Here is a 26,070-nt window from a genome sequence, read left to right as displayed (position 1 = left end):
CGTAACAAAAATCACTGGTTCCACTTTTATTACACTAGGAACCAGGAACCGGACCATCACTTCCGGGAATCGAACCGAACCGAACTAGTCGGGCCGGGGGTTCCCGGTTTGGTCAATCCGTGTTGTTCGCCCTAGTTGTTACAATATTATTATTGGAAAATTCTAAATAAGGATTTAAAGTGGCCTTGTTTTCTTAAATAAGGATCCCAAGAGAATATTGTTTCAAATAAGGGCATAAAATGCTCTTATTATTTCAAAGAAGGGCATGGCTAAGGGTATTTTCATTATTTAAATTTTTTGATTTTTTTCCTTTTTTCCTTTTTTCTTTTTTGCCGGTGGCCGATCTCAAACGATGGCTAGGTGGCCTCTTTGGCCCTCACTGCAGCTATCAATGGCGGCTTCGCCTGTGGCCGGCCATTGCCTAAGACCGGCTATCGACGAAAAGGAAGAAAGAAAAAAGTAAAAAAGAAACAAAAGAAGAAAAAAAAGAAACAAAAGGAAAAAAATCAAAAAATATAAATGACGAAAATACCTTTCATCGGGCCATTTTTTGAAATGATGAATGCACTTTAAACTCTTATTTGAGGAAAGATACATTTTAGATTTTTATTTGTAAAAATGAGTGCACTTCCTTGTTTGGAATTTCTAATAGGGCGGAGATTCTCCGACAAACAACAAGGATCAATTTCACTCATACAGGAATCTTAGATAGAGATGTGTCATAGACTGGAGGTTCCGTAAGCCAACCGATCAACGACGTAACCAGGATTAACCACATGACTTGGAGTGTTTCTAGGATTTTCTTAAGTCCTCTAAGATAGTCTTAGGGATGTACGATATGGTAAATGTATCGTATTCTAGAATATTTAAAGTGATTGCTAGGAAGAGAAGTATATTCTCAAGAATTAATATACCTTGTAATGTGAATACCAGAAAGAGAAATATTTTCTCATTCCTTAGGTGCAATCTCTACCATTAAATTTAGAGTTTGATTAACGATATCCATCGACAGGCTTATTGCATAAATAGAGGACTTTCTCAATCCTTTGCATAAGAAATACAAATCATTTTCTTTCAAAACTTTTTCTCTAAACACATTCTCTGGTCACTGTAATTGACCCCGTGACAGATGGAGGCAACCATCAAAGTTGGAGCTCTCTGCGGTCCTCCTCGGAAAGCTTCCTACGACAGAGGCCTTGTTCGTTCCGGAGAAATCTCTGTCGCTATGCGTCTCTTGAGCTGGGAGAATCGTGCAGGGTAGTGAGGTGATTTGATTTGATTTTTCATTTGCTGGTTTCGGTTTGATTGAAGCAATGGAGATATGCAAAGAGTCGATCACTGGTATGCAAATCGAGTACGTGGAGGTGTTGACTCTCCCCATGATCAACCCCGACCTCGAACAAGGCGGCAAATTCCCGGCTGTGGTCGAAGAGTTCCGTCGCAAGATTTCGGGAGCCGATAGCTTTCTCTTTGCCTCTTCCCGAGTACAATTACTCCATTGCTCGGAAATCACTTTGCCCTTACTATGCTGGCCTTCGATGGGGCTGACGTTTTTAAAAAAAAAGGGCGACCAAACTATGTGTGAATTTTACAGCAGAGCATTTTACCCAAAAAACCGCACGAAATGAAAAAGAACGATCAAAGTTACGAAGGGTATAAAACATATTATCATTCGCAGAAAAACTTGATGCGTGATGCGTCGTAATTTTTTTTGAGAAAGTTACTATTGATGTACCAGCGTCTCTCAAGAATGAAATAGATTGGGCATCTAGACCGCCGAATGTTTGGGCCGATAAAGCTGCTGCTGTGGCAAGTGTTGGAGGAAATTTTGGTAGCGGAAGAGCGCAATATCATCTCCAGCGGACAGGGGTGTCCGTCGATCTTCATTTCATTAACAAGCCCGAGCTTTTCGTACATGCATTTCAACCTCCTGCAAAGTTTGATGCCGATGGAAACTTGATCGGTGCAGAGGTCAAGGAGAAGCTAAAGCAGGTTCTGCTTCCACTGCAGAAATTCACATTGCCGACTCCGGGGCCACTGCTGACATGAGATCTCAAATTCCAGCTCTTTGATAATTATGGTGTGGTACATTATTTGTTTGTTCTCTAGTGACTTCAATTTGATAGTGAATGCAAAATTGTTGGAATTTAGTTTCAAGCTTGTATTGTTGGCTAACAGCATAAGCAAGCGATCAATGGTTTGATAGTCTGCTTTATTCCCTTGGTTTCTCAAGACTCAAATCGACATTACGCTTTCTGAGAGCAATTAGATCCAAATCAAACCAACACAAAGTTGGAGACTCCTTTGAATTGTCTTTTCTGCACTTTGCTGGTCAGCTCCTCCGCCAGAGGAGTCTTCTTAGCACCTTAAATCTGATACAACTTGCGCTTTTGATTAACTTGTTAGCTGATTATTTCTATGTCCAGATCACACTCTCTCTGAAACTGCAAGTACATATTAGGAACTCATGCTTGTATCTACCTGCGTGCAAAACGAGTTGGCATGATTGTCTCCCTATAGAGATTCATGCCTAGTGGTTGTTGAATCTCGTCGATTCTGCCGCATGTTCGCATTGAGCGATATGCATTCTCTCGGAGTTTATACCGATAAATGTATGTCGATAATCCTAGTATGTCTTCTCCTCCTTTTGTATAATTTTCAGCTTCTTACCCCCTTCAAACAAATCAACAAGACAAAATACGATGCCTTTTGCCATTACTTTCTTCCCAAGACCACGATTCCGTACCAAACCTACGTGTATTTGCACGTGACTCGTCATCTGGTCCTCAATCGACAAACCCTTTTAACGCCGTCCGTTCGCGAATTGGAAATTTTCATAGCCCGGCTACTTGTCCTCTTCGGTTCTGTTTATTTCATCTTTTAATGACGTTAAGTTGTGGTAAGACTGATGTAATAAGCTATTAGCATGATGTCCAAAACTAATCGTGAATGTTGAATACGTCTCCCTCGTTCAAATTCTTATTTAAAGCCAGTCTTATTATCAAGCTTAAACCCTCCTATTAACCAGTTTGACGAACCTAACTAGCACTGGTGCATGATACTTTTCAATCACTCTGTCAAATGTCACTGATGGAAAGGATATAACGAATATTTTGATCCCAACACACATCGAGATATTATCATTGTGACTTGTCCCTTACCGAGCCTCATGGTTTTCGCCAAATACTTTCTCAATAAGTCTCCCGTTTTGATAGTAATCTAACCTTAGCACTCTTAATTTTGGAATTTCAAAGGAAAACTTGCCTTATGTTAAAAGGCGCCTCCGTATATATCTATATAAAGCACGCTTTCCCCATGTCTAGTGTGCGGTTCGATAAATTCATGCCATTTTCGTTATCCTAGAAGCCTATCAAGAGTCGCTCTTTGTCCGAGTCCTTGGGCCCCGGCAACTACTCTTCGCCTTCGTTGGACTTGACTATTATAAGGGAGGATCGGTTCTCAAACCAGTTTGATCGCACCATGAACGGGGAACCGGACCGGGAGAACTGGTTTTCTGTTTCTGAAATCGGGAACTGGACTATATGGTCTTGGAACCGGTTGGGTTCTTGGGAGGTCTAATCATTTGACTGGACGCATTATCAATAATTACATCAAGACGAGCATATTCCAATTTTCAAAAGCCATTTCAGAACGAAAAAGTAAAAACATAACAACATCAAGAAGCTTCATTCAAAATCACCTGTTTTTCCCGTCCACCAACTGTAAATACACAAAATGGAAGGTTCCAGTTCCCCACTTAAAAATATCACTTAAAAAGATTAATTACCTCATTGGACTAGTTGTCTTGAGCATTGGATATTACCTTACCCTGATGAGAGCCCGCAAATTAGTCAGTCACTCAGGCGAGAGAGGGCGAGAGCGATTAGCTGATTAGGGTTTGTGATTGTGCAAGTCTGAAAGAAGCGTGAGAGTTGAGAGGGAAAGAAGAGCGAGTGTTAAGAGGCAAAGGCACCGCGTGAGAGCATTAGGAGGGATAGACGAAAGAGGAGTAAGCATGAGTATTATGCAAGTCGATTGCCTGTAAAGTGTAAACATTTAGGATTTATACTCTATCCTTTAATTTTTTGTAAAGAGATAAAAATAATAAAATTATAATCGGTCTAGTCAGGGCGGTTCGATTCCCTCCTAGAACCGGGAACCAAACCAAAAATTAATCACCGATTCCACTTTTATTGAATCGGGGAACCAAGACCGACACTCCCCGAGAATCGGACCGACCGGCCAGGCCGGGCCGGGCGATTCCCGTTTCGATCGATCCATGTTGCTCATCCTAGATGTTACAATACTATTATGCAAAAATTTCAAATAAGAGACTGAAATGAATATTGTTTCAAATAAGGCTTAAAGTGCTTTTATGTTTCGAAGAAGAACCGGACCAATGATGTTTTAGTTATTTAGAGTTTCTGATTTTTTACTTTTTTTCCTTTTTTTTTTTCTTTTCCTTTTCTCCGGTGGCCTCAAGCGATGGCCGGCCATCGAATAGGGCTAGACGACCTCATTGACCCTCGCTGTGGTCATTGAGGGTCACCTTGCCTGTGGCCGCCCGACCCTCGTCGATGGTTGGCCATCGCCCGAAATTGACCATTGGCAAAAAGGAAGAAAGAAAAAGGAAAAAAAAAATGAAAAAAATTAGAAAACATAAATGACAAAATAACATTAGACCCTTTTTTGAAATGATGAATAGAGAAAATTTCAACTAAAGATCCGAAATATGCTCAAATTTTTCAAATAAGGACACGAAGATTCCTATAACAGAGGCCCCTGATCCAAATTTCCTCTATTGAATGCACTTAAAACTCGTAGGACCCATGTCAGATTTTTATTTGTAAAAATGAGCGCACTTCCTTGTTGGAATATTCCCTGCTATTATTGAAGATTTCCGAATTTGATCCGTTCCGTCTTCTAATAGAGCGGAGATTCTCCAACAAACTGCAAGGGATCAATTTCACTCGGACAGGAATTTTAGAGGGGAGACAGAGCAAGAGATGGAAGCAACTAAATCTGCCATCAAAGTTGCAGCCCTCTGCGGTTCTCTTCGGAAAGCTTCCTATAACGGAGGCCTCGTCCGTTCAGGTGAAAATCTCTGTCTCTGTGCGTCTCTCGCGCTCTGAGAATCTTGTAGTGTAGTGAGGTGATTTGGTCCCTCGTTTGCTGTTTCGGTTCGATTGAAGCAATGGAGATATGCAAGGAGTCGATCCCTGGTATGCAAATCGAGTACGTGGAAGTGTCGCCTCTCCCCATGATCAACACCGACCTCGAAGAAGAAGGCGGCAAATTCCCGGCTGTGGTCGAAGAGTTCCGTCGCAAGATTTCGAGAGCCGATAGCTTTCTCTTTGCCTCTCCCGAGTACAACTACTCCATTGCTCGTAAATCTCTTTGCCCTTTTCTCTCCTTTTGTTTTGCTTTTGCCTATTGAAATCGGGTTTTGTTGTGATGGTGGTATCTGATATGGCACTTGAGAATCGAGCACTTGAACTAGTTCTTGATTCAGGAAGTTGAAGACTTGTTATTATGCTGGCCTTCGATGGGGCTGAAGTGAAAAAAAAAAGAAAATTGCCTTCAATTGAGGAGACCAAACTATATGTGAATTTTGTAGCCGAGAATTTTGCCGAACACCTGGTGAGTGATGGCTGTGCGGTGACAGACCGCACTCACTCCTTTAGATCAGCCAGTTTTAACAAGATTAAGAAGTCTTTCCTTACCAGCTTCGGGATGTTACAGCTACTTAAAACCATGAATGAGCATGGAGTCCAGTAGATATGATTTAGGCTCATGACTATTGAACAATTGGGAAGCTGCATTTTTCTTGATCAATCTCAGTTCTTGCAACTGGACTGCAGCAGCTATAAATCAGCTGACTAGACGTACATTCCTTGTGTTTTTTGCTGAGTTGAAAACAAAGGCACGAAATGAAAAAGAACAATCAAAGTTATGAGGGCATAAGACATATCATCATTAGCAGAAAAACTGAGTCATGCGTCCTATTTCTTGAGAAAGTTCTATTGCTGTGCCAGCGCCTCTCAAGAATGCGATAGATTGGGCATCTAGGCCACCGAATGTTTGGGCCGATAAAGCTGCTGCTATAGTAAGTGCTGGAGGAAATTTTGGCGGCGGAAGAGCGCAATATCATCTCCGGCAGACAGGGGTGTACGTCGATCTTCATTTCATTAACAAGCCCGAGCTTTTCGTATATGCATTTCAACCTCCTGCAAAGTTTGATGCCGATGGAAACTTGATCGATGCAGAGGTCAAGGAGAGGCTAAAGCAGGTTCTGCTTTCACTGCAGAAATTCACATTGCAACTCCGGGGTCAGTGCTGACATGAGATCTCAGATTCTAGCTCTTTTGTTTTTTTTGGGTAAAGAGATTCTAGCTCTTTGATAATTCAATTATTGCGTAAATCTGTTTGTTATCTAGTGACTTCAATTTGATAGTGAATGCAAAATTGTGAAATTCAGTTTAAAGCTTGTGTTGTTGGCTAGCAGCCTGAGCAAACGGTCAATGCGTTCATGTTATTATTATGTAAATGATGTTATGCTTGAGAGTTTCAATAGCGTGCTTTATTCTCTTGGTTTCTCAAGACTTGAGTGACATTACGCTTTCCAAGAGCAATTAGATCCAAATCAAATTAACACAAAGTTGGAGACTCCTTTGAATTGTCTTTTCTGCACTTTGCTGGTCAGCTGCTCCGCCGGAGGAGCCTTCTTACCACCATAAATCTGATATAGCTTGCACTTTTGATTAACTTGTTAGTCAGCCTGAATTTGATTATTCCAGAGTTGAGATCACACACTCTAAAGCTTTTAGCAACTGATGCTTGTCTCCATCTGCGTGCAAAACAAGTTGGCATAAATGTCTGCCCACCAGTTGAATCTTGTCGTTACTGCTGCATTTTCACGTTGAGCAATATGCGTTCTCTCAGAGTTTATACCTACAAATCTATAGCGATAATCAACGTGTTTCTTCTCCTCCTCCTGTATAATTTTCAGCTTCTTACCCCTTCAAACAAATCAACAAAACAAACTTCCATGCTCTTTGCCATTCCTTACTTCCTAAATGTGTGTGCGCGATCGTGCGACTCATCATCTGGTCCTCAATCAACAAACCCTTTTAACTCCGTCTCTTCACGAATTGGAAATTATCAGAGACCGGCTACTTGTCCTCTTCAATTTTATTAATTTGCTAGGGTTCCCTTTATTTGTTCCTGCTCTGTTGTGTGCTTGGCACATACTCACGTACTGGATTCAGATGAATGATTCGAAGTCGACGACCCAATGACGTGCTGCATTGTTTAGGAAAAAGAACAGGGAAAACCCTTGACTGGACTTGGTCCAAGTCCACTAAAACCAAGGTGTGCTAACGACTGCTAAACATCACCATCTCCATAACAGTGATTGGGCGGCGAGAAGTACCCAGAATATTTTCTGTTCCCCACTTCGCTCGCTCATGTTCTTTCTTTGGGTGGAATTAGGGAACAAGGTATGCTGGAGCTTAGTCATGCAGATAGAGAGCTAAACACAAAAAGAAAAAAACAGAAAGAACGGGAGTGAGGGTTGCTTTAACTTTATTATGGTCTTTACTGTTTTCTATCTTAGTTCCATTTTATGTTGGAACAAGATTTAGGAACACTAGAGAAACTATGGGCTCTGTCTGTACATGTAAAGACGAGATGCGATGGATTACCTTAAGTCAGCTACTATATTATTCTGTTGGTAGCTAGACGACCATTGCGGCAATGACCAATCGCGCCTTTTCCGGCTAGCAGGCTCCATTTTATGTACTTTTTCTTGGTGGGAGGTGTTTCAATATGGTTCTCTCTTTAGCATCTTTTAAAAATTTAATGATAGCGAAGCTATTGACAAGTGGTCATGGGCGAGGGAGAAGGAATAAATCTGGTGGCAGAGGAGTATAGCAGCATCAAAACATCTCTGGATGATCGTAGTGTGTGAAGCACCATTTTCACGTTTTCAACTTAAGCCCAGAACAGTGCAAAGGAAGATCGGATCGATAGGAAGCTGGAACACGAAATGAAGACGATTCAACTCGGTGGTCATTTCGAAACATACCGAAAGACCAAGATCGAATTCCACCAAGCGAATGAAAGAAATTGACGGGTGAGGCAAAGGCTAAAGCCGAGAAGAAATTCGATGAAAGAGGCGAGAAATGCTAAAGTGAATCAGGGTTGGACCTGCAGCTCTGCAAAAGAACCCAAATTTAAAAAAAAAAAACAAAAACAAAAACAGGTTCTTTTCGCAAGCAATTAATGAGTGTACCTAAATGGAGAACATGGCGGGTTGACAAGATCAAGAACCAACATTGCTTAGCTGCTTTTGAACACCATTCATCATTACTCTCTATTGGGTACGGATCGTCAGCTTCATAAATGAGTGAAAGAGGGTGGCTACGGCCTCCTCCGCCGCCTACTGCAGTGTCCGATCTGAACACGAAAGAGGTGTTGATGGTGGTGCTGTGGTGGTGGAGGGTGGGATCTGGAAATGTAATGATGAAATGAAGAGAGAGAGAGAGAGAGGGAGAGAGAGAGAGATTCATGGATTTGGGTACTGACGAAAGCCGAACTGGGAATCCAAAAGGCGAATGGGGTTTGCCATATTCGGTCCTACTTCTCAGTAACCTTTTTTTTGTGCAGCCTCAGAAAAGACGCTTCCTTTCACCCCGCCGACCGCTCAAATTGTGTGCTCTTTTCTGTCCCTCAAATTTAATGCTTCGCCAAAACGATGTCTTTTTCTTAGGTTTTTTCTTGCATACTCAAATTGAAACTTTGCCATGGATAAAACTAGGGGGAGCCGACCAGGGCCGGCGACCTTTTCTCGATGATTGTTTATGTTAGGTTTAAAGAAACAAATACCAGAAATGGATATTTGAGATGCAAAGATTGCTCTGATATCATATTAGAAAGTCCAACTCAAAAGTTTAAACTAATAAGTGAAATGAGGCCACGTGAATATAAAAAACATATAAAACTCGTTGTCAAGTAATGTGAGATAATAACTTCAACTCCCATCTTACGTGCAAGCCGAATTCGAGTGGCACGTGAAATTTGACTAATAGAGGATGGACACACAATCGCGGATAACACCGACTTTGATACCATGTTAGATTTAGAGAAATAGATAATAAAATGGATATCGAAAGATTGAGAGAGAGAGATTGCTTCGATACCATGTTAGGGTTGGACTTTCTAACCGCTTCTATCCAGTACGGAATGTTTGATTTCGGCCGTGATTATTCCACATCGTTATCGAATCAACGTGCGGTCGAGCTTGTCGCTGCAGCCCTCCAATATGTTAGGCCTTGATATCTAATGTTTTTTTTTTTTTTTGTCTTCACTTCTAACTTGCAAAATAAAGCACATGAAGAAGTTGGCCACCCATGTGCATGGAGATCTAACGTGGAAGGTGAAGGTACTCGAGCAACTCCCAACAATGCATAATATCGCCGTGCAAATTACCATTTAGTATTCCAGATACCATCACATCAATGATCAAAGAGAGAAAAAAAAAAACCGATGAAGTCGACGACATGATAAGATCATGATTGACCACAATTGCATGTTTTTCGCGAAATAGATGTCCCGAGGCGTTTCGTGGGGATGGTAATCGAAACTCGAAAACCAAAATGAGTCGAGATATATGCAAAATTCCTATATCTATACATCATTTGGTGAATACCCACCTGCATAGTTGACACAATCATGGCGGAAAAGCTAAGTCAAATCCGATTTCTATTTCAATTCATAATTTTTTTTTTATTTTAACCAGACCTAGGGAAAAAAGTAACATTTTTGCAAGGTAACAACTTTTTATTTGGTGGTGCACGAAAACACCGTTGTTTCGAGTCTTTTAGTTATCCTTCCAATAATCACTTTCCGTTTAAAGCTCGCTTTGTAGCTACAAGCTTAAACTTCAAGATTTTCAAGATTAGCCATGCTTAATCGATGCTTTGCGAAATGAACTTATCCTCATAAAATATTTTGAATGGATATCTTTCGAGCGGTTATCAATAAAACTCATTTGCATTTAGATGAAGCACTTTTTAATGGTTAGTCAAATATGATTTTTTACCTCAATCTTCAGAATATGAGGCACGTTAACGGGCGGACTTAGATAAATTTTGAACCTACCTAATTAAAAGGTTCATTTATCAAATTATTAAAATCATGTGTTATGAGAAAAAATTGGGGCACTGAAAGAATTACAAACACTTCTATAATTAATTATTCCAAAATGAGTGCTTTCTTAGCCTTTTGTTAGCAAAATGCTTGTTTAGAATGTTGTGCCCGGTAATAATCATGTATTAATGAGTGGGGCTTGCGCCGAAGGGGACAAGTGTCGCAACGACATCGAGCCAATGCACGCTTTTCGTGTGGGTCCCAAGATAGTTACGGATTTGGTTTGACCTTGTCCGATTGTGTAGGCATCTCTCAGGTTCAGGGCGGCACGACGAGGCGCTAAAGCCGCATCCAGCAATTTATTAATTAAGGATCCCAATCAAAATAAACCAAATTAAACACACTACTTAATTCTCGACCAACAAAAAAAAAAAAAAATCCACTACTTAATTAATTTAGGGATATTAACTTATCAGGACTCTCAAGGATGGACGTTTGAAAATTTGCATAAGTGGCCACCATCTATCTTTATTGCCGTAATTGCCTCGCTTCTGTCCTAAAAAAATTCTTGTTCAGCCGATTTTAATTCAACTTGCCCCTCGAGATTAATTTATTAATCAATGTCCCATCAAATAACCAAAATTAAAAACACGACTTAATTCTCGACCAAAAACAAAAAAAACACACTACTTAATTAATTTAAGGATCTTCGCTCAACAGGACTTTCGGGGAGAGATGTTTGAGAATTTGCATGAACGGCCACCATCTATCTTTATTATCATAATTGCCTCATTTCCGTCCTAATTTTTTTTTCATTCAACAGCTTTTAATTCGACCCGCCTCTCGAGATTAAATGACGTTGTGATTTTTATTACTGTTATTGTATATTATAATTCCTTTAGAATTCATAATTCATCCATGTCCTCGTTATTTCACCAATTTAGTCGCCGAGATCGAGAGTTATTCAGGGCGCTTTTTCTTTTCGTTCAATAACTCGAATAATTGGATTTTTTTTCGATTCAATAAATTCTCCCATCAAACATAAATTTTCTCGACGAGCAGGGCTTACATCTGTACGACCGTGAGCTCGACTGGTGTGGATCATCCGGAGAAATCAAGGGCCATGATTAGGAACGTGACGAATCATAAGAACATGACTGGGGGGAGTCTGAGACATCAAATCACAAAACAATGTTTTTTTAAGATATTGGAGAAAGAGTTTTTTTTTTTTTTTTAAAATGTGAGAGAAAGTTATGGCGACGAGACACTGAGAATGGAGAGGACAACATCTCCACCACCACGTCTCTCTCCTCCTTCCAAATGGTTGGCCTGTAAGTGGTCATTACGAGCCAAATCCGGAATCAAAAACAACAGACAACGCTGTTTGAATCTCTCTTGTCCCAAACGCAACCTTCCCAAAAAAAAAAAAAAAAGAGAGAGAGAAAGAAGGCGAAGAAAAAGAAAAAGAAAAAGAAAACAAATTTCTCGGAAAAACAAAGGAAAAAGCCGGTCATACAGAGTTGGTGGCAATGGTACAATCCGAACTTTTGCTTTGCCGTCATCAATCCGACATTTTTCATCGTTTTGTTGTTCAAATCTTACAGCTTCGTCTCGGGAGAGCAATAAAACAGACATCTTGTTTCGTCTTTCCTCTTTTCTTTCCCTGCCCGCGACGTCGATCCTGTTCAAGATTGCCGTCCCCTGCTCCGAGCTTGTTCCTGAAATGGTTTCTCGGTCTTGAATGGAAAGCACCCACAGGGAGAGAGAGAGAGAGAGAGAGAGAGAGAAGAGAGAGCTTGATTTTCATCTGGGTACAGATGCGTGGAGGCGACGAGGAAGAAAGAATGTAAACGGAGAGGGCCTTTTCTCTCTCTCGGTGTATTGACGAGAGAAATGAGCAAAGAAAATGTTGGCATTGTCAAGGCCTGGGAATTAACGGTACGCAAATCGCAAACTGCTGCCGCTACCAAAAGAAGGGCAAACAGCATTTTTGCCGTGATGTCGGTGGCGCACGTCGACGAGGAGGAGGAGGAGGAGGAGGAGGACGGCTGCAATGCCAGCCCCGGCGAGGTCTACCATGCCGAGAAGCTCCTCTCCAACGGCGACTTCTACACTGGCCAGTGGGCTGATAACCTCCCCCACGTTCACGGGAAGTACCTATGGACTGATGGGTGTATGTATGTTGGTGAGTGGCACAAAGGCAAGACCAACGGGAAAGGGAAATTTTGCTGGCCTAGTGGAGCCACTTATGAGGGTGAATTCAAGAACGGGTATATGGAGGGTAAAGGGACTTACACAGGTGCCTCAGGGGATACTTATAGAGGTTATTGGACCACGAACTTGAAACATGGACAGGGGACTAAGAGTTATGCCAATGGGGATTATTACGAAGGCGAATGGCAACGCGGGTTGCAGGATGGTCATGGGAGGTACCGATGGATGAATGGTAACCACTATGTTGGACAATGGAAAAATGGGGTGATCAATGGAAATGGCACGATGCTTTGGACTAACGGAAACCGATATGATGGGTTATGGGAAGACGGTTTGCCTAAAGGAAATGGGACTCTTAGATGGGCAGATGGGAGTTCCTACGTGGGTGTCTGGAGCACAGACCCGAAGGAGCAGAGTGGAACATTCTATCGATCCGGCTCAATGGCGGGTAATGTCGATTTCGACCCACAAAAGGTTTTTGCAGTGGATTTAAACGACTGTAGAGTATCAACTGGTGAAAAGGTGCTGGTTTTGCCTTCACAGAAGATGCTAAGCTGTCCTCCTGTTGTTGAGGGGGTTTTCAAGCCCTCAAAGGTCTGTGATTATAGCTGGGATTCTCATGGTGATAGAAACGGAGACGCGACACCTAGGAATATGGTCGAAGGGCTAGGAAGTATTCAGCTTGATGATTTGGATATGAGAACAGCACGCACAAGGCAACGGGCTTCAAGAATACAGCCAGTCAAGAGACAAGGGGAGACAATAACGAAGGGGCACAAGAACTATGAGCTAATGCTCAATCTGCAACTAGGAATCAGGTATTGGCGATTGCAGATTCCCTTTTTTAAGGCTGAAACGATTTTTGCTTTGTGTGGTCTGTTCTGTGTTTATCATGAAATGCATAGTTGATCCGGATCAAGCTAGGAGTTTTCACCTTGGTATATGTAGCTGTATTAACCTCTTGAACTTTTGTCTTCCTTACGTTAACAGACTCAGCATCAAATATGCTTAATATTTTTCAAATTGAGGTCATGGTTCAGTTTTGTAGATCAATCTGATGCTCCCTTTTTCTGGACAGATGGACTAGATTCTAACTCTTCCTCGTAAATCTAGTCCTACCAATATAGTTTCTGTTGTTGCTTTCATCTCTAATTTCTCTAGAAATTTGTAAGAGTACCAGCCCAACAAACCAAAGAGTGCGCTTCCATGATGGATTTTTTGTTTGAAGAAAATGGACGAAACTAATGGAAAAGGAAATGAACAAATGATTAGATTGGCAACAGGAAGTAGTATATTCTAGGAAGATCGATGCAGTTATATTAACTGATGTGTAATCTTGTCGATAACGCTATTCGAAACCTGCAGGCACTCTGTTGGGCGGCCCGCTCCAGCAACCTCTTTGGATCTGAAGGCTTCAGCTTTTGATCCTAAAGAGAAGGTGTGGACAAGATTTCCCCCTGAAGGATCTAAGCATACTCCTCCTCACCAATCTTGTGAATTCAAGTGGAAGGATTACTGCCCAGTGGTTTTCAGGTCACACCTCTAAACCTTTTCACTGTTGAAATAATAAATTCCTATTAGCTAAATTTTGTGATATGCGTGCCAATCAGTGCTATGGTACACTAAAATTTTGAGAGAATTTCATATGACATGCACTCTGATTTCAGTACATACTTCTTTGCGATGTTGACAATGCCTAGGTGTACTCTTGCGATTTGAGAGAAATGTCTTCTGATTTTCAGATGCATGGACAACAATTTCATGAACAAGTGGCTAGATGTATTGCCATCCATTCTGAGTTCTCGAGTACATAAAACATTACCAAAGTATATTCAGTGCCACCGACTATAAGACCAGTTTAGTTCCAGGTCAACTGCACTGATACGTCATCCTGCATTATCCCTACAGGACTCTCAGAAAGTTGTTCAAGGTGGACGCAGCAGATTACATGATTTCTATATGTGGAAATGACGCTCTTCGTGAACTTTCATCCCCAGGAAAAAGTGGAAGTTTCTTTTACTTAACCAATGATGACCGCTATATGATTAAGACAGTGAAGAAAGCAGAAGGGAAGGTCAGTTTCTGAGCTTGCACAAAAATATGAAATAAATAATCTGTACTCTGTTTGGTTTATTGGAAAAAACAAAGCTTTATCCAAAGTTCATGAAATGATGTTGAATTTGATGTTGAATTTAGATGCCTTCCAAAATTTTTGGTGTCATGGATGGCAGCTCCTGTAGAAAAATAGCAAAAACTTCTAAGACTAAATTAAAGGGCATTTAAATCAAATTGAGACAGTGTCCAATTTGGATTATTTCCATAAGCGAGAGACTTCCTTGGCTTAATTACTTCTTTTTTGCATGAATTGTTATCATTGAAATCAACTCTGCTCTTCTAGGAAGTATCTTTTTCTTATTGGACAGACTTATTTTAAGTATCTGGAACGTGCCTTAATAATACCGTGCCTCTTGATGTGATCCAGATGCTCTTGAGGATGCTACCTGCTTACTATAATCACTTTAGGGCATACGAGAATACTCTAGTTACCAAATTTTTTGGCCTACATTGTGTCAAATTGACAGGGGCTACCCAAAAGAAGGTAATGTGAGGTACTAAGAACCAGACAAAACCTGATGTTTTAATAAGCTTCACTGAATTTTGATACATCTAATGCACAATCCTTAATTCAGGTAAGATTTGTCATCATGGGAAATCTGTTCTGTTCGGAGAACACTATACACAGGCGCTTCGACTTAAAAGGTTCTTCACATGGTCGTATCACTGAGAAACCAGCGGCAGACATTGATGCAACCACCACCCTAAAAGACCTGGACCTCAACTTTATTTTTAGATTGCAGAAGTTTTGGTTCCAAGAGCTTTGCAGGTGAAATTGCTTTTTGGAACAGTTCTCCTTCATTTTTCGCAATCTCTCTCTCTCTCTCTCTCTCTCTCTCTCTCTCTCTCGATCGATAAATCCTTATACAGAAGATCTGCAGTACTCAGCTTTTTGTCATTCACTTTCTAAATTCATAGATTCAGGTTTAAAAATGCTGTTTATCCTGTAAAGATCTCTCTAGAAAGTGATATTATGCACAAAAATAGCTTCTTTGATGCTATTGAGTGAAGTGCTACCCGTGCAATCTGAATAATCAACTTCCATCTGTATATATGTTTGTTAATGCATTCATAATTTCATATATGATGTTTGAATATGCTTCCACCTTCTATATTTGATACAAAGTGTTCATTTATGCAGACAAGTGGACAGGGATTGTGACTTCCTTGAACAGGAGAGGATAATGGACTATAGTCTTCTGATTGGTCTTCACTTCCGGGATATATCTTATAGCAAAGACTTGCTTGTGGGGGGAGCTCGTCCTTCCAGGGCTCAAACTCCTAGAGGTTGTCTTTTCTTTCTCATTGCTACTATCATTAAGCAGTTGAGTGTATGTCCATGCCTCTTGGTGGAATTAAATTACTATGAATGCTTCTTCAGGGACTGGGGACACTGACAGTGGCATGGGACGATTTTCAAATGTAGAGGTGGACAGAAATCTCTTGGATCCTACCAGGTAAATGAAAAACGTTGGGGAAATTCTGAAATTGCAGAAGACGTATAGCATCAAAGGGAGTCTAAGACTATTTACCAGTTGCTTTGTTAATATATAATCTATTCTCATAGTCAATGTCTAGATTAGGGAAGATGGTTGCAAGCTCAATCCCTCTTTTCTACTAAGATAAGAGTCACCTGCACTATAAAGAAACGTATTTCGCTGCCTCCACTCTTTATTGATGATAGTAGGTTAGATTCACTTTTTTTAATGAGCTTTGGTAGATATAACTGAAGCTGTTATCCACAGAGGGATTCGCTCTCCCTGCATTATAGCGAATCACCCAAAGTAAATCTCCATCCTTGATTTCATTATTCATTTTACTTGAATGAAATACTGGGTATTCTCAGTTGTTTGCTATAGATTGATCTTATTCTTTGTTCTACTAATCAGGTGGGCTTCCATTAAATTGGGAGTAAACATGCCTGCTCGGGCCGAATTAACAGTGAGGAGGACTGATTGTGAATCTCAGCTGATTGGAGTTCCGACAGGAGAACTGTATGATGTTATCGTCTACTTCGGCATAATAGACATATTGCAAGATTATGATATCACCAAGAAGATTGAGCACGCGTACAAATCGTTCCAATATGATCCGACTTCGATATCGGCCGTTGATCCAAAGCAGTACTCTAGACGCTTCCGGGATTTCATATTCAGAATTTTTGTCGAAGATACCTGAAGGTTCAGATTGACAAGTGTTTTCATCAATCACACACGGTGTACATCCATGTACAGCCCATTTTTGTTCGGGAAGGTGATTCTCATCTGCATCATCAGATCACGGCCCCCAGTTGTTTGAGCTGGAATTGCGAGCAAGACATTCTGACTCTGTGGGAACATGTGTCTCGTAATCAGCTTGCGATTTTTTAGCAGCGGCTCATTAAGTAAACAGTTCCATAGGCACAGGATTCATGTTGAAGCAAAAATGTTGACTGGTGCCATGAAGAGAAGTTGCCCCCCAAGCCTATTTCAAATGTAAATGCACTAACCAACAGGCAATTGATTATGGGAAGTTCGCCATGTTTTTTGTACCGAAAAATTTCCCAGGAGATGAGGGGGTCTCGAAATTCAGGATGAGTTATGATGTACAATAGACTAATGAGAAGGAAAGTACTACAAATGGTACTCAGATTCGTGCTGAATGATCTTAGGCTCGCTTCGGTGTTATTTATTGTAGACTTGGACTGAGGAAAAAAAAATTACTGACAGCCAATGTTGAAGCTTCTAAGTCTGCTTTTGAGCTCCAAATTGTCGTATATACCAGTTTTGGGGAGAACATCAAGTAGCTGGAAGGTGCTGTTTTTGTGCATTCAGGTGCTAAATCTGATCTTCTATGACCCAAACAAGGATATGTAGCAGAACTGGAGAAACCCAAAATAATATTTATATGGACTCAGAGTCTCCATTCCTTTTCTTTGTTTTTACTCTTATTTTCTACCTGCTATTGTTTGGAAGCATGAATGAGAGGTAACGCATTGGTAAAAAATCAAGCTTCAAGATCTGATGGAGGAAAACACGTGCAGAATATAGCTGGGCGAGTTTAATGTGAGGAGCTGTAAGAAGTCACGTGATCTTACCTAAAGTTTGCAAATTCTTCCAACTTCCACAAAGGGTCTTCGTATAATCTTCCGTGGACAAATAGATTGATGAACTGTTTAGTACTTCTTCCTTGTTTGTTATCCGATTTCGCAACGGAATCAAAAGCAGGTTACTTGACTTTTATTCTTTTCTGGTTCCAATTCTTTCTTGGAGCAGCTGCGATTCTCTTCCATTGAGAAAGACTCCATGCACCGGACTATTTTGCCTAGGTTCTTGCCTAATTGCTGGATGATGTTACCACGTTGGAATATTTTATGTCCAAATCCTCTAACCTTCCCTTCATCCCCTATATCCTAGGTAGTTGACCTTCACTTGTTTTTTACTTCTGTTTTTTTTTTTTAATTTTGGGTTGGGGAGTTGGGGAACTATCATAAAGGAAAAGGATGGGAAAATAAAGTAAACAGAAGACATGTTTACTCTTTGGCATTGTGGAGGGCACAGAGCAAGCAGTGGCGACCATGTTGATGTCATGAAGAAGTTGCAGCAGTGGTGACCACTTTTATTGTAGTTTATGTGTGAGTTTTGAGGTGGTCTACACACAGAACAACATAACATCATGATTATGTCTTCATGAGAAGGTGAAGAAGCCCAGAGGGACAATCAGTACCATACAGTTCAAAGGCTATGGCTCTGCTTGATCCCAATGGGGAGCAACCCGCTCGTACATCTTCGCCAATCAAAAATGAATCCGTCTTTTTTCTTCCCTACTCTTAACAGGCTTGCTGAGAACAACCATGAAGTTGCTGCAAACCTCTATTTCATTCCAGTGAAACTTCAGTGATTGAGGATCAGCCACAACCACAAACAATACTGCTCATGTGTCTGACAAAACTCCTTAATGGCACAAAGTCATCAAATCACAGAGGGATCAGGGCGAGGAGTTGGAATTGGACCCGCTCAATTTATTTCCAGAACTAGAATATTTTATATAGCTGGAAAAAGTCGCCGATTGAGTTGATTCATACCATATAGCGAAAATAAAGTTCCGAACATACTACAGAAGATAATCTCGTACCATTTACAAAGGTAAAATCTAAAAGTAGTGCCTTCCATCCTGCGATGCGTGTTCCATTACTGTGCTTCACATGCAGGTGATGACCGTAGCATTCCTATACAGTGAATATGTCCCGGTTCTGCTCTTCTTGGCCCTGTTTTTAATGCTAATCCTATTGTTCATCGCCAGGAACTGCCAAATGAAAGAATTATTTCAACTTAGTATGAATGGAGAGAGAACACCCAAAATAAAGTAGAAGAAAATACAAGATGAACTAACAGTGAATCGGGATAGCACGAGTGTTAATGGGAATTATATGCAAAGAACTGTAAAAGCTTATCCTCACAGGAAATAGCACCTTCCTGAGGAAAAAAAAATAAAAAATAAAAAAACTGAGTCAATGGATCACGCTTCGAAGTTTAGTGGTTAGAGAATCATAAGAATCCTTCTTCAAGCATTAGCTGGAGGCCCCCTTCTAGTTTGTCAACGGCGAAGAAGGGCAAGTGAAAGGTTACACTGTCTTCTGGCCATGCATTACTCCAGTCTCCAAATATAAATGGATTAGGAATGCACGCTATGTTCTTTCAGTTGATTTGACCAGAAAGAATCTTATTATAGCTGCCCTTGATCATGTAACACTTAAGATGGTCCTCGTGGTGAATGTCACATCATAAAGTATCCTAAGTGGCCGGAGAGCAATTAAAAATTACAGTGGCCACATGAACACCTTGATATAAGACACCTGTGGCCGAATTATCCCCCAAAAAGAAAAGTGGAGTGAGCTTCGACTAGTGACAGTATTTAGACATATTCAGCATTGACTGATTATTCTCAAAACTTGGAAAGACATAGCGACGAATAACTAATCATGACGAATTCCTCTCAATAGCTGGCTTCTACAGGATATGTTAAACATGGAGTCTCAGGTACTGTAGGTCGAAAAATGGAAAAAGCAGTTCCTAAGGATTGCCTAATACCAAAGGAAAAAGCAGTCCATGGAAGTCAAAACTACAGTGTATACTCTTCTGATTCTTTGAACCATTAGAGATACACGTAACAGGCTTGTCCACGACCAATGAAATACAAACAAAATGGAGCTCATCTATGAATTCTCTGCATGTATTATAGAAGCTTAGGTAAAGGGATAATCATATAAAGGACTGTATGGCAGGTTTAACGTGGATTTAATTGTGGAAGAGCAGTTGTGTAAAAGAAATCAATCAAGGCTAGGTACTTACAAGGACATTACTTTTTCTGAAATTTGGAAAGAACTCTGTAATTTGAGAAGGAAGTGGTTAGTCTAAAATTGCATGAAACCAGATATTACTCTCCATCTGCAATTACCCGAGGGCAAGGAGGATCTTCTTAACCCCGTTTGACAGGATACATAGATTTCTTATAAATTTTTCCTCTCTTGACGAGGGATCTTTACATGTGCCATAACCATCCAAATTCTCGAATGATCTTGAAAGGCCATGTGGCACTATTATCCATGTGTAAGGGTAATCATCAGTAGGCAGTTCCACGGAAAAAGGAAACACCAGCAATTTCCTTATTCGCTTTCATCCAAAAAATAACAAAAAATTGACCAACAAACGGCAAATGGAATCACAGGACACAGCGTGGCACTATACTTTCAAAGTAAGCCTTTACTGATTATGGCATTTCACGTGACATCTTGAAGGATGAATACTATATGGTTCAGGCAGGGATTTCATATGTGAACAATCGATATATCATGTCTGTATACAGTGTGTAATGGAGAAGTGACTGAACTACCGAAGAAAGTGCATACAAAATCAGATTGGCATGGCAAAACCTAATGGAAGAGACGAGAACAAAGTTTTAAAAATTTTATGGTAAATTAGCATTTAGCAGTGACAGCGAGAACAAGGACAAGTGCATGAGTCTAATCACGAGCAACTTGCACATAACAGATGCACAAATTTATTCAGAAATGGATTATTGGAGTGCTCTGTCTGCTCATACATCCTGCCCCTTAGAGACTGATAGTGACATCCGCTACCTCATTCATGAATCTTTAGAACTTCTTTGCTTTCTGTTGATTTTCCATTATATAACTTCCACCAAAATATAATTACAGAAGAAATAGATGAATTAAGTATCAAATAATGCGCATTATGATATGGGAAAACAAGGTTCCTCCAAAAATATGATGAAGTATGAATTTCGAATTTTCAAGGGCGGAATGGTGCACTAGTTCCACAACCCCTCCTACATCCATATTATGCTAAAGCGTAATTGAGGCAACGTGCTAATGCATATGATGTCATGTAATTACAGCCTGAATCATCAAATTAAATTCATGAATTGGCTTGCACTGACATTAACTAAAGAAGAATGTAGAACACATAGTTGATTAGTCCTACGAGAGGTTATACCTTCAAGCAATCTGCGACAACCAGATGCTGCATAAGCATTTGGCGGGTCGACGATTGGAGAAGAATCCCCGATCCTTGTGCCAGCGGCTCCTCCGAATCGACGTTCTGAAATACATGGAAACGCATTCTTCTCATCGATCCCCTGATCATAGAGGAAGCCCCTGAATACATGCCCGCTGATGCTAACAGATGCTTGATAGGCGAATTCAGCTGCATTGTCACTAATTGCAGTGACTCTAATGCACCTGAAAACTGCGGGAGCACGGACTTGGCCCGGTAAGGACTGCTTGAAGCTAGCATCTGGAATCCAAGAAATCACTACATCGGTCTTAGAATAAAGATCCAATAAGCAGATCAGTTGATCAATCAAGAGGAGGATAAATTCCTTTAAATACCCGCGTTAAAGAAATCACTAGAAGACAATATAAATAATAAGAATCCGAGCTTTCCATCACCAATTACCACCCCGTGGATCAATCTTCCTTTCTATTTTCAGTTGAAGATTCACACTTCTAACACATGAGACTTAAGATCTTCTGAACTACTTAGCTTCAGCCAATTTTAAAACGTCATTTAAAGCTGCCCAGATGGCGCCTTCTCTCGGTGGCCCCCTAATACTCCATCTGAAGAGAGAGAGAGAGAGAGAGAGAGAGAGAGAGAGAGAGAGAGAGGGAGGGAGGGAGGGGGAGGACCTTGATGATGACAAGAACTAGTATCAAAGCTCCTAGGAGTGGTAGCATTCGAGGTTGAAGAAGCATTAGTTCCACCGTGATTTGATGACCCATCAACTAGTTTTGGTCTCTTCACTCCAGAAGACGACCCCGAAGAACCGCCGCCACCACTGCCACCTCCTGCTCCTCCCTCACCACCGCCGACAAAGCCAATCCCCACCGGGGCCATCTGCCGCTCCCGCCTCCTCGCTGCCGGCACCCACGTGCTCCTTACGTGGGTGGAGCAATCATACCCTCTACTCTTGCAACAGGTCCTGCACCTCCTATAACTACACTCCTTCTTGGCTCTATTCCCACAGTCCCTACACACCCTCAAATTGCTATTGCTCAGCCCACCAATCTCCTCCAGCTTCTCGCCTCTGTTGCTCTCGTCTTCACCGACACCCAACACGTCTTTCTTGGAAAAGCTGGACTGATCATCGCATCTCCTCCAGAAATTCGCGGTGTTGCTGGCCTCCCCGTTATTGTTGGCGTTCCCGCAGTCTTCGACGACATTGTAGGGCGTCGCGGTGAGAACCGGGAATATGCTGACGCCGACGCCTAAGGCGGTCGACGAGGGCAAGTGGAAGCTCGGGGGGTGGTGGTGGTCGGAGATGGGGGGCGGTTGCTGGGGTTGCTGGGGGTGCAAGGAGGACTGCGGGGCAATGAAAACGACGTCTCGGAGGCCAAGCATGTTGATGTGGTCGGCCGAGGTGTAGTTGAAGTGGTGAGTGGTGGCCATGCACAGAGAGAGAGAGAGAGAGAGAGAGAGAGATTTCTTCTGGAAGAGGAAGAGTGAAGATGGAGAGTGATGAGAATCTCTCGAGGTTATATGTGACAAAGTAATAATAATTGCATGCGCTGCTAAATAAGACCAAGGAGAGAGAGAGAGAGAGATATTATTGTCGTTGTTGCTTGCTGGGACGACAAGTTTCCATCTTTGAAATGGTTTTGATCTTTTTGTTCGTCTTTGGGAAGAGAGAGAGAGAGAGAGAGAGGAAGAAGGAAAACGAACGCCCAGAAACTGCAGAAGGTGTTGCAGGAAATGGGAAAGTGAGGAATGATGATCAAAACCAGCTTTCCCCACTTCCTCCTCTATCTATTCTCAACGCCTTGGCCCCAGAAACCAAAAACCCCACCAATCCTCCATTTTTACCCGGCATAAAGATACCTTGCCAATATTGGTGCACAACGTTTACTTACGTTGATATTAATATTTTTTTTTAAATCACTTAGGTATTAAATCGAAAAAAAATAATTACTTTAGGGCCAACGGCGATAAATTCCGACGATCTTATCGGAGTTGACACTTAAATAATATTTTTTTTAAAAATTGACACTTAAGTGATCCAAAAAACGATCATTTTAGTGCCAACGATAAGAAATTCCTACGATCTCATCGGAGTTGGCACTTAAATAATCATTGTAAAAAAATAATATTTAAGTGATAAAAAAAATATTAATATTAAAGTGAACGTTGTACTTAAGTATTGACACTTATGTATCCTTTTGTCATTTTTATCCGTTTCCCATGAAAATGCTGCAGATTTTCCAAAATTTAAATAATCAAGTTTTTTATTTTGTACTACTATATGTTTTTGGGAAAATTTCAAAAAAGGGCTCCAAATGCCCTCATTTTTTCAAATAATAGCCTAAAATAAACATTGTTTCAAATAAGGGCTTGAAATGCCCTAATTGTGTCAAATGAAGGCTTGAAGTGCCATGATTATGTCAAAGAATGCCATGATGTGCATGTTATTTTAACTAAGGGCCTAAAGTTACTATATTAATCTCAAAAAAGGGCTGAGTTATTTTAGGTAGCGACATTTTGGTCATTTACTATTTTATTTTACTTTTTCCTTTTTCTATTTTTCAAGAAATTTTGAAAAAAAGAGAAGAAGAAAAGAAGAACACATGCGAGAGGTTTTGACCTCTCCCATGTGGCCGCCGCCCCACTACAGGCCATGGCCGTTGGGGTTGCCGGCGTCTCGACGAGGGCCGACGATCCCACCGACCAACGACGAGGGCCTACTAGCCCTCGCCCAAGTCCGGCTGGGACTAGATCGGGGTGTGTCGGCGCCCTTCGCCTACCCCCATCGAGGCACCGATGACCCCGACGGCCAAAGTCGTTGCCCCACCCCCCCCCCCCAACCGATGGTGGAGCGGAGGCTATAGATAGGAGGTTAAAACCTCCCACCTACTTTTTTTTTAAGTTAATAAAAAATTAGATTAAATTTGTATTTTTACGTAAATATCCCGAATCGGTTGAAAAATTTGGCCGATCGGCAAGGGTAGACCCTTATTTGAAATAACTATAACCACTTCATGCCCTTTTATGAGATAATGATCGCACTTCAAGTCCTTATTTTAAACAAAATTCATTTCAAGTCTTTATTTAAGAAAATGAGGATACTTGAGACCTTATTTTTGAAAATTTCCCTATGTTCTTTGTTCTTAAGAAAAAGGAAAAAAATTTTAACGAGGTATTTGAGTTCTAATCTTCGGCTTACTTTTCTTAATTTGTGGGAGCAAACGAGTCATAAATAATTTTCCGCATAAAAATCAATATAACACGACTATTTTTGCAAATCTTTTTTTTTTTATAGCTCCGCTAAAAATGCTAAAAATGAAAAAGGGCGGTGTTCCCTAGGTCTTGATAGTGCTTTGCCAAGTTGTAACCCATTTTAATGAGCAAAGCTTATCTTGCTCATGTTACCAATTGAATTTGGCTTGGACATTAATTACATTTAGACATATATTACACGTGTTCGTAAAATATATCCTTGCCGTTTGATTGCTTACGAAGAATTTGAATTCGCCTTATTTTTTACTGTATCGACGAAAGGTCATTCACCCCAAGAATTTTAGCTTAGGTCTTTATCCCAGCATCCTCTCATGTACATTCTATCTAGCAGACCATGATTGATCTAACCTCTTATATCCAATCATCCTCGGAACTTCTTCATACAAAGAATTTCGTGGGAAATGGAGACTAAGCATAAAAAATAATTTCTTTTCTTTGTCAAATATGTCCAAATAAATTGCAAGGCAAAGCAAATCATGGGGGCAAAATTTAAGAGAGAGAGAGAGAGACAGAGAGAGAGACAGAGAGAGAGTAGCGGTTAACTTATGGAGGGAGGATGAGAAAGTGAGTGCGACGGCGACAGGCGGCCGATAAGGTGGAGAAGAATTGGAGGATGGTGTAGGCAAATAGGCATACAGGCATAGCCCCTCCCTCACCACAGGCAAAACTGCCAGTGACACTAAATTGAATTGAATTGAATTCCTAATGGAGTCACACACTCTCTCTCTCTCTCTCTACACTTCAAACTAGACTGGTAAAGAGGAGAGAGAGAGAGAGAGAGAGAGGTGGGTTTTCGGAAGGGACCAGCCTTTTGCTTGCTGACTAGGGTGTCTAGGAACCAAGTCTAGACAATAGACTACTAGGTTGGGACTAGGTAGTCTTCTAGGCCCCAACTACATGGGTCCCACTAGCCACCCTACTTCTCATAGCTCAATTCTTAGCCCCCTATTGCCTTCCCCTCCCCTCCCTAGTTGGCTTGGCTGTATTCCACGATTTGACACAGGCGTTTTATAAAAAAAGGCCAAAAAAAAAAAAGAGGAGGAGGAGGAGGGAATCCCATCTCTTCAATGAGAAAAAAAAGGAAAAGGGGTGGATGATCAGATCACTACTTGTCATTATTGGCTTTTGCTAAATTGGCGGTGAAGGTTTTGGCTTGGGTTGGGTCGGGAGTGTTTTTTTTATGTGGGGGATGATTAATTGAATGGCTCGGTTCAAAGAATTGGCTTCCAAGCCACTCCACTCCACCGCTCCATCTTTTGCTGCTGCTGCTGCTGGCGTTTCTCTTCCTCCAAAGCAAAGCCCCGAGAGCTTTTGCTTCCCTCCACCTTTGTTCATTAAGGTGAAGGAGGGGGTTGAGGGAAACAGCGCCGCTCTCTGCTCTACTGACCTGCACAACTTTGGGACTGACAGTGGTGGAGATGGAGATCATGGAAAGTTCATTGTGCATATGTTACTTTGAATTATCCAAAACTCAGATGGTAGATATACAAGAAGACGGAAAGTTCCCGGGGACTGAAATTAGAAGGAACCGGAAAAATGTGGGTCGGTGAAAAGTTTCTCTCTTTTTCTGTCTTTGTCTTCAACCTTCTCACGGATCGTTGGGGGAGAGCGCTGTTTAATTTGGACCAGGGGTGTGTGTTTGTAGCAGACACAATTATGGTTTCTTCAAGAAAATAGTGCGCAACAAACATCATCAGAACTTATCTTTTGAAACATATTTAAGGTGAAAATTTGGGGGACAGACCAAATTCTAAGAACCCCATCCCACTTGCATTAAAAAATGGCTTATTCTATGCGTTGAAGT

The 26,070-nt window shown here is 41.1% G+C and overlaps 3 protein-coding genes, 1 long non-coding RNA gene and 1 pseudogene across 7 annotated transcripts; 3 read left to right on the top strand and 2 right to left on the bottom strand.

The window, feature by feature from the left end:
• The first annotated feature begins 1,044 nt into the window (after positions 1–1,044).
• On the top strand, positions 1,045–7,793 carry LOC115742185 (NAD(P)H:quinone oxidoreductase-like). Of its 3 annotated transcripts, none has more exons than XM_048279296.1 (5): positions 1,045–1,206; positions 4,929–5,094; positions 5,193–5,387; positions 6,036–6,339; positions 7,278–7,793. In XM_048279296.1, exons 2-5 carry the CDS (start codon positions 5,007–5,009, stop codon positions 7,378–7,380), a joined length of 690 nt encoding a protein of 229 aa, XP_048135253.1. In that variant the 5' UTR covers positions 1,045–1,206; positions 4,929–5,006; the 3' UTR covers positions 7,381–7,793. The 3 variants fall into 3 exon arrangements, with proteins under 3 accessions (XP_048135253.1, XP_048135254.1, XP_030532181.1); XM_048279297.1 differs by having other exon boundaries at positions 4,926–5,094; XM_030676321.2 differs by lacking the exon at positions 7,278–7,793 and adding an exon at positions 6,387–6,583 and having other exon boundaries at positions 1,047–1,206; positions 6,036–6,353.
• LOC115742196 lies at positions 1,314–2,049 on the top strand (annotated as a pseudogene).
• Positions 2,502–7,019, bottom strand: LOC125315122. The gene is made up of 3 exons (XR_007198493.1): positions 6,885–7,019; positions 3,415–3,421; positions 2,502–2,530 (listed from the first exon to the last, which is right to left on the bottom strand). It is a non-coding gene; the product is annotated as an uncharacterized LOC125315122 (long non-coding RNA).
• Positions 7,794–11,631: 3,838 nt separating the features above from the next.
• Positions 11,632–17,797, top strand: LOC115742173 (phosphatidylinositol 4-phosphate 5-kinase 6-like). Its single transcript, XM_030676300.2, has 8 exons — positions 11,632–13,181; positions 13,729–13,896; positions 14,272–14,437; positions 14,846–14,962; positions 15,054–15,247; positions 15,620–15,765; positions 15,860–15,935; positions 16,368–17,797. Exons 1-8 carry the CDS (start codon positions 12,043–12,045, stop codon positions 16,654–16,656), a joined length of 2,295 nt encoding a protein of 764 aa, XP_030532160.1. The 5' UTR covers positions 11,632–12,042; the 3' UTR covers positions 16,657–17,797.
• A 666-nt stretch (positions 17,798–18,463) lies between these two features.
• On the bottom strand, positions 18,464–22,810 carry LOC115742180 (protein LATERAL ROOT PRIMORDIUM 1). 2 transcript variants are annotated; one of them, XM_030676314.2, is made up of 3 exons: positions 21,665–22,810; positions 20,973–21,272; positions 18,464–18,762 (listed from the first exon to the last, which is right to left on the bottom strand). In XM_030676314.2, exons 1-3 carry the CDS (start codon positions 22,422–22,424, stop codon positions 18,743–18,745), a joined length of 1,080 nt encoding a protein of 359 aa, XP_030532174.1. In that variant the 5' UTR covers positions 22,425–22,810; the 3' UTR covers positions 18,464–18,742. The 2 variants fall into 2 exon arrangements, with proteins under 2 accessions (XP_030532174.1, XP_030532175.1); XM_030676315.2 differs by lacking the exon at positions 18,464–18,762 and adding an exon at positions 18,772–19,250.
• Positions 22,811–26,070: the final 3,260 nt, after the last annotated feature.

Source organism: Rhodamnia argentea, chromosome 5 (assembly GCF_020921035.1).
Source record: "Rhodamnia argentea isolate NSW1041297 chromosome 5, ASM2092103v1, whole genome shotgun sequence".
NCBI classification, from domain to species: Eukaryota; Viridiplantae; Streptophyta; class Magnoliopsida; order Myrtales; family Myrtaceae; genus Rhodamnia; species Rhodamnia argentea.
The sequence above is the reverse complement of the archived record's forward strand: the minus strand, read 5'-3'. Positions and strand labels throughout refer to the sequence as shown.